The sequence below is a fragment of the Coffea eugenioides genome, chromosome 6, assembly GCF_003713205.1.
Source record: "Coffea eugenioides isolate CCC68of chromosome 6, Ceug_1.0, whole genome shotgun sequence".
In the NCBI taxonomy this organism is placed as follows: Eukaryota; Viridiplantae; Streptophyta; class Magnoliopsida; order Gentianales; family Rubiaceae; genus Coffea; species Coffea eugenioides.
The window spans coordinates 2,355,726-2,368,102 of record NC_040040.1 but is presented as its reverse complement, the minus strand read 5'-3'; the positions used below and the strand labels follow the sequence as shown (position 1 = coordinate 2,368,102).

The 12,377-nt window shown below is 53.5% G+C and overlaps 1 protein-coding gene across 1 annotated transcript in view; it reads right to left on the bottom strand.

Moving 5' to 3' along the window:
- Positions 1 to 7,579: 7,579 nt before the first annotated feature.
- The window catches only part of LOC113772850, a 5,966-nt gene continuing 1,168 nt past the window's right edge, over positions 7,580 to 12,377 (bottom strand). Inside the window, exons 2-5 of the mRNA XM_027317339.1 lie at positions 11,896 to 12,366; positions 11,436 to 11,646; positions 8,275 to 11,289; positions 7,580 to 8,157 (exon numbers count right to left, since the gene is read on the bottom strand). Of these exons, the coding sequence (XP_027173140.1) occupies positions 7,580 to 8,157; positions 8,275 to 11,289; positions 11,436 to 11,646; positions 11,896 to 12,366 (4,275 nt within the window). The remainder of the gene's footprint in view (positions 8,158 to 8,274; positions 11,290 to 11,435; positions 11,647 to 11,895; positions 12,367 to 12,377) is intronic.

Here is a 12,377-nt window from a genome sequence, read left to right as displayed (position 1 = left end):
AAGTGGTACACATGCTTTGACGTCCTCAATGAGCAATGTGCCGAGGTGGGACCTCGGGAGGAATCAGAGCACGAGGCTCTGGTTATCCGAGCCGAAATGACCATCCTCACTAAGCCCCCCAAGCTTCGAGAAGGGCGAGGTCGTGGTTTCCCGAGGTTGTTCCTTTCCGAGGCTGACGAGCGTGTAAACACGCAACAGTAAGGGCACGTCATCTATATGGATGGGACTAATAGAAAGGTGAAACGATGGCTGTCAGTTTTGACGTCGGATCCGTAAAATCAGCCGTCAGATGAACAGCATCCTCATTAATGAGGAGAGAGAGTGGGCGCTCTTGGGAATCCCAAAGGTGCCGTCTCTTCGGTTTCCCCCAATTGCCTATAAATAGGGGCCCTTTTTACCGTTTCATCTTTTCAGCGAAAATTGTAAATCACTTCAGAGCTCTGTTCCTGCGCTTATTCACTTCGGCAATTATCCGAACAGCTTCAAAGTAAGTCCACTTCATTCCTCTTCGTAGTAATGGCCAGAACGGCCCGCACACACAAGGAAACGGTGAGGCCTGACTTCACCGAGGCGGAGAGGCCTGACCCCACCGAGGAGAGAACTGCTGACGTCGGGGATGGGGGTGCCGAGGCGTCTCACCAAGCCGGGGCAACTCAAGGGCAGCAGGATGCCGAGACGGAGCAGCAAGAGGACATCGAGATAGAATCCGAGGTCTTGTATAATGATGACCTCGGTAACGAGGTCCCTATGGACGCAAGCGTGCAAGAACCATCCACCCCTCCAAACGTGTCGACACTAAACTACGGCCAGATGCCTGCCTTTAGAAGCATCATGGGGCGCGACTCCGTCGCCGAGGTGGTCCGCAGGTATCCCTGGAGGAAGGACTACAACATTTATATACCTGAGCCACACCAGTCCGCCGCGCTGCCTCCGAAGGGGAGAGTGGCAATTTTCGTAGAGCAACTGGAGGCCGGGCTCAGGGTGCCCACGACAAGATTCCTCCGAGACTGCCTGAGGTACTGGGGAGTGAGAATCACTCAGCTCACCCCAAATGCCATTCGCGTCCTCGTCGGCTTCCAGCTGCTTTGCCGACATCAAGAGATAGAGCCCACGGTCAATCTCTTCCGCCGTTGCTACTCGCTCAAAAACAGCGGGAGTGAAAAGGGCTGGTTCTACTTCGGGAACAAAGTTCCCAAATTAGTAGTGGACGCTCCGAGCTCAATAAAGGAGTGGAAAAGAAATTTCTTTTTCATCCCGGCCGAGGACTTCCCCAGGGGGTTCTGGTGGAGGCCTCCCACCCCGGTTAAAGAGACGTCTCCAGGCAAATTGGAGGAGCGCAACCTCTAAAAGTTAACGGGGTCGGGCCTCAGAATTAACTGCTGGGATTTTCCCGAAGTGGTACTCGTGGAAGGCGGCCTCAGCCGAGCCTTGATCGGCTCGAATCACCCCGTTCTCCTTTCGACTAGGCTGAAAAGACCTTGTACTTTTCCATTTCCCTTCTTTATGTATTCACGTTGAGTTCTAACTAACTCTCTTTCACTTGTTGCAGTGACGAAGATTTCCGACCTGATAACCTCGGGAGACGTCGAGGTAGCAAAGAGGGCACCCAAGAAGCGCAAGGATGCGGCTGAGCCCTCTACCAGGCCAAGTAAGAAGACCACCACGGCGACATTAGATACTGAAGAAGTCGTTTTTGTCCTGCTGGAGTGGATAACCCGAGCCGGAGAAGACCTCTTATCCTAGGTGGTTGACTCAGACGAGGTCACCTGCTCAAATTGTAAGAGGGACTAAAGTCCCCGGTGTAACTCCGAAGCTTAAGTCAGTTCGGGAGTGAAGTAGTAATGAGTATAGAGAATACTAGTATGCCTTTACCAGAAATTTGGCCGTCCCCTCTTCTTAGTAGATACTCGGGGGTATTTATAGGGGGTTCTTTGGGAAGAGGGACTGTCATCATGGGTCCCTCAAGATCTGAGACGGTCAGTGCATCTGGTGGATTGGACGGCTCTCTACGAGAAGGTTCGATGGGACATCCGCCAGTTTCAGGCGGCGTGTGTCAGAGTAGCTGTCCATCAGATGTCAGGCGTATCAGGTGTCAGCTCCCATCTTTCGTAGGCGTCCATCAATCAGATGTCACCTCGGCTAATGACCTGAAGACTTAGCCCGAAGTGGTACACATGCTTTGACGTCCTCAATGAGCAATGTGCCGAGGTGGGACCTCGGGAGGAATCAGAGCACGAGGCTCTGGTTATCCGAGCCGAAATGACCATCCTCACTAAGCCCCCCAAGCTTCGAGAAGGGCGAGGTCGTGGTTTCCCGAGGTTGTTCCTTTCCGAGGCTGACGAGCGTGTAAACACGCAACAGTAAGGGCACGTCATCTATATGGATGGGACTAATAGAAAGGTGAAACGATGGCTGTCAGTTTTGACGTCGGATCCGTAAAATCAGCCGTCAGATGAACAGCATCCTCATTAATGAGGAGAGAGAGTGGGCGCTCTTGGGAATCCCAAAGGTGCCGTCTCTTCGGTTTCCCCCAATTGCCTATAAATAGGGGCCCTTTTTACCGTTTCATCTTTTCAGCGAAAATTGTAAATCACTTCAGAGCTCTGTTCCTGCGCTTATTCACTTCGGCAATTATCCGAACAGCTTCAAAGTAAGTCCACTTCATTCCTCTTCGTAGTAATGGCCAGAACGGCCCGCACACACAAGGAAACGGTGAGGCCTGACTTCACCGAGGCGGAGAGGCCTGACCCCACCGAGGAGAGAACTGCTGACGTCGGGGATGGGGGTGCCGAGGCGTCTCACCAAGCCGGGGCAACTCAAGGGCAGCAGGATGCCGAGACGGAGCAGCAAGAGGACATCGAGATAGAATCCGAGGTCTTGTATAATGATGACCTCGGTAACGAGGTCCCTATGGACGCAAGCGTGCAAGAACCATCCACCCCTCCAAACGTGTCGACACTAAACTACGGCCAGATGCCTGCCTTTAGAAGCATCATGGGGCGCGACTCCGTCGCCGAGGTGGTCCGCAGGTATCCCTGGAGGAAGGACTACAACATTTATATACCTGAGCCACACCAGTCCGCCGCGCTGCCTCCGAAGGGGAGAGTGGCAATTTTCGTAGAGCAACTGGAGGCCGGGCTCAGGGTGCCCACGACAAGATTCCTCCGAGACTGCCTGAGGTACTGGGGAGTGAGAATCACTCAGCTCACCCCAAATGCCATTCGCGTCCTCGTCGGCTTCCAGCTGCTTTGCCGACATCAAGAGATAGAGCCCACGGTCAATCTCTTCCGCCGTTGCTACTCGCTCAAAAACAGCGGGAGTGAAAAGGGCTGGTTCTACTTCGGGAACAAAGTTCCCAAATTAGTAGTGGACGCTCCGAGCTCAATAAAGGAGTGGAAAAGAAATTTCTTTTTCATCCCGGCCGAGGACTTCCCCAGGGGGTTCTGGTGGAGGCCTCCCACCCCGGTTAAAGAGACGTCTCCAGGCAAATTGGAGGAGCGCAACCTCCAAAAGTTAACGGGGTCGGGCCTCAGAATTAACTGCTGGGATTTTCCCGAAGTGGTACTCGTGGAAGGCGGCCTCAGCCGAGCCTTGATCGGCTCGAATCACCCCGTTCTCCTTTCGACTAGGCTGAAAAGACCTTGTACTTTTCCATTTCCCTTCTTTATGTATTCACGTTGAGTTCTAACTAACTCTCTTTCACTTGTTGCAGTGACGAAGATTTCCGACCTGATAACCTCGGGAGACGTCGAGGTAGCAAAGAGGGCACCCAAGAAGCGCAAGGATGCGGCTGAGCCCTCTACCAGGCCAAGTAAGAAGACCACCACGGCGACATTAGATACTGAAGAAGTCGTTTTTGTCCTGCTGGAGTGGATAACCCGAGCCGGAGAAGACCTCTTATCCTAGGTGGTTGACTCAGACGAGGTCACCTGCTCAAATTGTAAGAGGGACTAAAGTCCCCGGTGTAACTCCGAAGCTTAAGTCAGTTCGGGAGTGAAGTAGTAATGAGTATAGAGAATACTAGTATGCCTTTACCAGAAATTTGGCCGTCCCCTCTTCTTAGTAGATACTCGGGGGTATTTATAGGGGGTTCTTTGGGAAGAGGGACTGTCATCATGGGTCCCTCAAGATCTGAGACGGTCAGTGCATCTGGTGGATTGGACGGCTCTCTACGAGAAGGTTCGATGGGACATCCGCCAGTTTCAGGCGGCGTGTGTCAGAGTAGCTGTCCATCAGATGTCAGGCGTATCAGGTGTCAGCTCCCATCTTTCGTAGGCGTCCATCAATCAGATGTCACCTCGGCTAATGACCTGAAGACTTAGCCCGAAGTGGTACACATGCTTTGACGTCCTCAATGAGCAATGTGCCGAGGTGGGACCTCGGGAGGAATCAGAGCACGAGGCTCTGGTTATCCGAGCCGAAATGACCATCCTCACTAAGCCCCCCAAGCTTCGAGAAGGGCGAGGTCGTGGTTTCCCGAGGTTGTTCCTTTCCGAGGCTGACGAGCGTGTAAACACGCAACAGTAAGGGCACGTCATCTATATGGATGGGACTAATAGAAAGGTGAAACGATGGCTGTCAGTTTTGACGTCGGATCCGTAAAATCAGCCGTCAGATGAACAGCATCCTCATTAATGAGGAGAGAGAGTGGGCGCTCTTGGGAATCCCAAAGGTGCCGTCTCTTCGGTTTCCCCCAATTGCCTATAAATAGGGGCCCTTTTTACCGTTTCATCTTTTCAGCGAAAATTGTAAATCACTTCAGAGCTCTGTTCCTGCGCTTATTCACTTCGGCAATTATCCGAACAGCTTCAAAGTAAGTCCACTTCATTCCTCTTCGTAGTAATGGCCAGAACGGCCCGCACACACAAGGAAACGGTGAGGCCTGACTTCACCGAGGCGGAGAGGCCTGACCCCACCGAGGAGAGAACTGCTGACGTCGGGGATGGGGGTGCCGAGGCGTCTCACCAAGCCGGGGCAACTCAAGGGCAGCAGGATGCCGAGACGGAGCAGCAAGAGGACATCGAGATAGAATCCGAGGTCTTGTATAATGATGACCTCGGTAACGAGGTCCCTATGGACGCAAGCGTGCAAGAACCATCCACCCCTCCAAACGTGTCGACACTAAACTACGGCCAGATGCCTGCCTTTAGAAGCATCATGGGGCGCGACTCCGTCGCCGAGGTGGTCCGCAGGTATCCCTGGAGGAAGGACTACAACATTTATATACCTGAGCCACACCAGTCCGCCGCGCTGCCTCCGAAGGGGAGAGTGGCAATTTTCGTAGAGCAACTGGAGGCCGGGCTCAGGGTGCCCACGACAAGATTCCTCCGAGACTGCCTGAGGTACTGGGGAGTGAGAATCACTCAGCTCACCCCAAATGCCATTCGCGTCCTCGTCGGCTTCCAGCTGCTTTGCCGACATCAAGAGATAGAGCCCACGGTCAATCTCTTCCGCCGTTGCTACTCGCTCAAAAACAGCGGGAGTGAAAAGGGCTGGTTCTACTTCGGGAACAAAGTTCCCAAATTAGTAGTGGACGCTCCGAGCTCAATAAAGGAGTGGAAAAGAAATTTCTTTTTCATCCCGGCCGAGGACTTCCCCAGGGGGTTCTGGTGGAGGCCTCCCACCCCGGTTAAAGAGACGTCTCCAGGCAAATTGGAGGAGCGCAACCTCCAAAAGTTAACGGGGTCGGGCCTCAGAATTAACTGCTGGGATTTTCCCGAAGTGGTACTCGTGGAAGGCGGCCTCAGCCGAGCCTTGATCGGCTCGAATCACCCCGTTCTCCTTTCGACTAGGCTGAAAAGACCTTGTACTTTTCCATTTCCCTTCTTTATGTATTCACGTTGAGTTCTAACTAACTCTCTTTCACTTGTTGCAGTGACGAAGATTTCCGACCTGATAACCTCGGGAGACGTCGAGGTAGCAAAGAGGGCACCCAAGAAGCGCAAGGATGCGGCTGAGCCCTCTACCAGGCCAAGTAAGAAGACCACCACGGCGACACAGAAGTCCACCGCAGCAACGAGCAGTCGCGAGCCTGCCGTGGTGATTGTAGGTGAAGGCTCACACACCTCGGCCACGCCTGGGAAGTCCAAGGCCTCTGCCATCCCGGTAGGGATTCCTATCCGAGGTGTGACGATAGCCAATCCACCTCGAGGTCAAGGCGTGACCGTGATCCCGGAGAAACCTGTCACGGGGTCATCACTGTTCAACCTCCATCACGTACCCTCGAAGGAGGCCGGGGATGACAAGAGGCACCCCGGGGCGCACTGGTGCCCGGAGTGGGACATCAATGTCAACGATCGCTGCAAAAACCCCTTGGTCGCGCACGAGCTTCTGGTGCACTCCGTGCTGCCTAGGGATAATACCTATGCGAGGAAGCTCACTCCTGCCGAGCTGATGCAGAGCGCCTCGGTCTCCTGGGCCTCTACCTCGGCTTTCTTTGCCGAGATGCTCCAGCGTTATGGACATTTCATGCAGACTTACGAGCCACCCGCCGAGCTTCAGAAAAGGATCACCGATCTGGAAGAGAAGCTGAGGGCCACTGAGCTGGAGCGAGACAAGGCCGAGAAGGGAAGGAAGAAGGCCGAAGTCACCAACAACTCCCTGATCACTGCCCTTGATGAAGAGAAAGAGAGAAGGGCCCAAGAAGAGCAGTCGAACAAAGAGGCCATGGACAAAGCTGGGGTCACTGCTGTGGAGGCTTTCCGGAAGTCAGAGTCCTTCACTCGCGACCTCGGCGAACTCACCCGCCCATCCTTTATGCTTGGCTACACTTCGGCTGTCAACGATGCAATGCCTTTCATTTCTTCCGAGCAGCTGGAGTCCCTTCAAAGCACTTCTCACTACAATGAAGATGCCAAGGAGTTGTGCGACCGTATGGCCGCTGGCATCCAGGCCGGGAGGGACTTAGCCGAGGTTCGTGCTGAGTTCAACAAATGGCTCCAGGAGTTTGAACTAGATGGCGAGGGCAGTGAAGGTAGTCAATCCAGCGGCGGGGCTGAAGGGCAACAGGATGCCGAGGCAGGTGGAGCCGAAGCGGGTGGAGAAAACATAGGGGAGCAAGGCTCCGGGGCAGGGAATGCTTAGAAGTATCCCCTTTTTGTTTTTGCAGGCCGAGGTCATAGATGACTTTACAGGGACTGCTTAGAAGCACCCCTTTTTTGTACTTGTAGGCGTGACCTCGGTCTTTCTACTTTTTATCTGCAATTCAATAGACTTCCATGTTTTTGCAATCTTCATACTTCAGTTCAGTTTTGTTTTCTTTACTGCTGCTTTGTCCCCTTATTTTTCACTTATAACGAAACAAGAAGAAGAAATGAAAAATAACTCAAGGCTTAAAACTAAAAACACGTACCCCTCAAGGGTAATATAGTTTAAGATTTTCAGAATGCCAAGTTCGGGGCACCCGAGACCCATCCCGATACGCTAATTTACAGTATCCATTTTGGCTGGACTCGACAACGCGATAGGGTCCCTCCCACTTAGGATTCAGTTTGCCCTGAGGTTCAGCTCGGCTGACCGAGTTCTTCCGGAGCACGAGGTCTCCCGGGGTGAACCATAGGTGTTTGACCCGAGCATTGTACTAACCAGCTAGGATATTTTTGTAGATAGCAACTTTGGCTGCGGCCATGTCACGTTTCTCCTCGGCGAGGTTGAGGTCAACTCGCCGTTCTTTCTCGTTGACCTCGGCAGCATATGCGGCCATCCGCAGGCTCGGCGTTATGAACTCGGCTGGAACCACAGCTTCAGACCCATACGTCAAAGAAAACGGGGTTTCCTGGGTTGCCGATCTCGGTGTGGTCCTGTAAGACCACAAGACGCTGGGGAGTTCTTCCACCCATGACGATCCAACTCGGTGTAGTCTGGTTTTGAGGCCATGGCGGAGAGTGCGGTTGAAGTTTTCGGCATGTCCGTTAGCTTGAGGGTGTCCTACCGAAGTGAAATGCTGTTTAATTCCCAGGTTTTGACACCACGTCTTGAAAGGGTTATCAGCAAATTGCCTTCCATTATCCGAGATGATCACCCGGGGTAGGCCGAAGCGACAAACGACGCTCTTCCAGAAGAATTTTTGAACTGCTGCTCCGGTAATGCTTCTCAAAGGCTCGGCCTCAACCCACTTGGTGAAGTAGTCCACCGCCACCACCGCATATACAAAATTGCCTGGGGCCCTGTGGAATGGGCCGATTATATCAGTCCCCCATTGTTCGAATGGTCATGGCGAAGTGACGGGGATCATGAAATTGGTTGGCTGGTGATGCTCTGGGGCATGATGCTGACAAGAAGGACAGCTAAGGACCATGACCTGGGCATCCACCCTCATGGTGGGCCAGAAGTATCCGAGCAGCAAAGCTTTTTTAACGAGCATCCTGTAGCCAACATGAGCACCACAGAGTCCTCCATGAATGTCTTGTAAGATCCTCTCCCCTTCTTCCGGAGTAATACATCGCAGCCACGGGTCGAGGTATGACCTCTTGTACAGGAGATCGCCCCGGAGAGCGTACCGAGCTGCTTTACGTTGCAGTTTCCGGGATTCGGCTCGGTCTTCGGGAAGTTCACCTCGGCTGAGAAATCGAACCAGTGGTCCCATCCAGGTGTCCCCTGGGTAAATGAGACATACAACTTCCCCCACATATCCTGGCTTGGCCAAGACTTCCACAAGAACCGTCTTGTTCAGGTCAGAGAAGGAGGTAGAAGCGAGCCGAGAGAGGGCATCTGCCCTCCTGTTCTGTGACCGCGGTATTCTTTGGATTTCAAAAGACTCGAAGTGTGTCACCAGTTGGAGGACCTTGGAGAGGTAACGATGCATCGCCTCTTCCCTGGCCTCGTATTCGCCTAGTATTTGGCACACGACGAGCTGAGAGTCACTATAGACCAAGATGTGCGCGGCCCCAAGCTTACGAGCTAATTGCAGGCCGGCAATGACAGCTTCGTATTCAGCCTCGTTATTGGAAGCAGCGAAGTCAAACCTCAGAGCGTATGAACATATTTCTCCTTGGGGGTCTTCGAGGAGCAAGCCTGCTCCACTACCCTCACTGTTAGACGAGCCATCCACATGTAGGATCCACCGTTGGGACTCGGCAGGAGCCGGGATGGCTTCCTTTACTTTATCAAAGGTGAGCTCGGCTAGAAAGTCCGCAAGAGGCTGAGCTTTGATTGCTGCGCGAGGTTCGTAAGACAGGTCGTACTCCCCCAGCTCGATAGCCCACTTGGTGAGGCGTCCAGAAGCCTCTGGCCGTGACAATACTTGCCGAAGTGGTTGGTCAGTGCTCAGGCATATGTGATGGGCTAGAAAGTAGGGCTTAAGCCTACGAGCTGCATGGATTAAGGCCAGCACGAGCTTCTTCGCCTGAGTGTATCTGGTCTCCAGACCTCGGAGGACTCGGCTGACATAATAAACGGGCATCTGTACACCTTCCTCCCTTATCAACACGACACTTATCGCTTCGACTGCAGCAGATAAGTACAAGAATAACTTATCCCCTGGACGAGGTGAGGTGAGTGTTGGGAGGTGGTGGAGATATTCTTTCAGTTGTTCGAAGGCCTGTTGACATTTCTCGGTCCAGGAGAAGCCGTCGGCCTTTTTTAAGACCTTGAAAAATGGCAATGCCTTGGAAGCTGATTGCGATAAGAACCGATTCAGGGCGGCCAACCGCCCCGTCAGCCTCTGGACATCACGGATGCACCGAGGTGGAGACATTTCTTGAATGGCTTTCACCTTGTCTGGGTTTGCTTCGATACCCCGTCTCGAGACGAGGTAGCCAAGAAATTTTCCCGAAGTGACCCCGAAGACGCATTTCTTGGGGTTCAGCATCATCCGCGTCTTCCGTAGGACCTCAAAGACTTCTCTCAGGTCAGAGAGGAAGGAAGAGGTCGTCTGGCTCTTGAGGAGAATGTCGTCCACGTAGGTTTCGACATTTCGCCCGATCTGAGATTTGAAGGCTTGGTTGACCAAGCGTTGGTACGTGGCCCCGGCATTCTTTAGTCCAAAGGGCATGGTGGCGTAGCAATAGGTGTCTCGGTCAGTGTAGAAGGCCGTCTTCTCCTGGTCCTCTGGACTCATTCCGATTTGGTGATACCCTTTAAAGGCATCAAGGAAACAGAGGACCTCATAACCCATTGCCGAGTCCACCAAAGTGTCGACCTTGGGCAAGGGGTAACAGTCTTTGGGGCAGGCCTTATTGAGGTCGGTGAAGTCGACGCACATCCTCCAGGCTCCTGTGTCCTTCTTGACCATGACCGGGTTGGACAACCAAGTCGGATATTGGAATTCCCGGATTATTTTTGCAGGTAGGAGCTTGTCCACCTCTTCACCAACAGCTTGGCTACGCTCAGGGCCGAGGTGCCTCCTTTTTTGTTTGACCGGGCGTGCTTGCGGGTCAACATTGAGCTCGTGTATTATGAGGTGATGCGGGACTCCTTCGACCTCATCTGCGGCCCAAGCAAAGACGTCCCGGTATTCTCTGAGAAGACTCACCATCCCTTCCTTAATTGAGTCAGGCAAACAGATACCGACGCGGATCGTTTGGTCCGGATTCACGGGATCCAGGGGAATATCTTCCACCTCATCTCCGGTTTCCAGCCTCTGGAGTTTCACCGTTTGTTGAGGGTAGATGCAGTCAATCGAGAGAATGTCCGACCCCCTTTCGGACCTTGCACTGGAGGTAGATGGGGAGGCTGCCTGTAGAGTAGCGAGGTAGCATTCTCGGGCAGCACAAACGTCGCTGCTGACCTCGGCAACAACCGCGGGAGTAGGAAACTTAAAGCTCAGGTGGTAGGTAGAATATACCGCCCGCAGAGCATTAAGCATGGGCCGACCTAGGAGGAGGTTGTACGGGGAGTCGGCCTTTACCACGACGAAGTTGACAGGAAGAGTCCGGCAACGGGGGTGGCATCCCACGGTTACCGTCAGGGTCACCATCCCTTCGGGATGCACAACATGTCCCCCGAAGCCTACAAGAGGAGTCCTTACCGGGGTCATGCGATCCCGGGCCAATTTGAGGCTCTCAAACGTACGGAGGTACATGACGTCCACCGAGCTCTCCGGGTCAATATAGACCTTTTTGACGATATAATTGTTGGTGAGCAACTCAATCACCAAGGCCTCATGACTGCTCGAAGCAGTTGAGACGGGGTCACTAGACCCGTAAGTGATCACCTCGGATAGACGAGAACTCGACTCAGCCGGATCCGGGTTAGCCTGCCTGTCGGTCCTCTTCCGGGAGTTCTGGCTATCTCCTCCCGTCGGACCTCCGGCAATTGTATTGATGACCCCGGCTATGTTGGGTCCGTACCCTAATCCATGTCCCGAGGATCCGTCTCGGGGAGGCCTTTTTGTCTCCCTAGGATCCTCTGGAGGCCTGCAACTCTTCTGGAGGGCCGCCTGTCGTCTCGGCGTTGATCACCCCGGTTATCTCGTCGGGGTTCATTACGTTGCTGACCTCCACCTCGGCGGATGAACTGCTTCAGGTGGCCCTGTCTGATGAGGTTCTCGATCTCCTTTTTAAGATCGTTGCAGTCCTCAGTTTCATGCCCGATGTCCCGGTGGTACAGACAGTAGAGGTTCGAGTTCCTTTTATCCGGCGGCCGAACATCTTGGGAGGTGCCTTTCCAAGATTGTTTTGTTCCATCACGGACAGCACCCGAGACCGGCTAGTGTTCAAAGGAGTCAGCTCGGACTCAGGGATGGGCGACTTCCCCTTGGAAATCCTATCGAACACACTACGGCGATCTCGGTCAGGACTCTGGAAGCCGCTTCCAGTCCCCGTTTCACTTCGGCCAAGCTCCTTCCCTTTTCGTGGGTCGGCCCTCCTTCCCTTTTCGTGGGTCGGCCCTCGGGCGAGCAGCTTGGACTTCTTTCTTCATGCGGTTGAGGTCCTCGGCTTGTATGCCCTTTTCGACCTTCGACCATAGTTCATGAAGTGTGCGGGGATACTTCTTGTGGATCGCCGTGTTGAATACCCCGGACACAAGTCCATGGGTGAAAGCAGCAATGGTGACCTGCTCATTAGGGTCAGGTATTTGGACGCTTTCTTCGTTGAACCTCTGAACGTACGACCGAAGTGATTCTCCCGGGTTCTGCTGCACGTTCAGCAAGTAAGCCGAGGTCCTGGTCGTAGGTCGGGAAGAGACGAATCGGTGGAGAAATCTTTCCACCAATTCTCCTAGGGTTGAGATGCTCTTAGGTTCTAATCCCCAGAACCATTTTCGAGTTGTCCCCTGGAGGAATACTGGGAAGGCTCGGCATATAACGGGGTCAGGGATGCAATATAAGCGGAAGGCCGAGATGAAGGCATGGACATGATCCTCGGGATCACCCCGGCCGTCATAAGATGGAATTGAGGGAAGCTTGAAATTGGGAGGAAGCCTCTCCTCGTTGATAT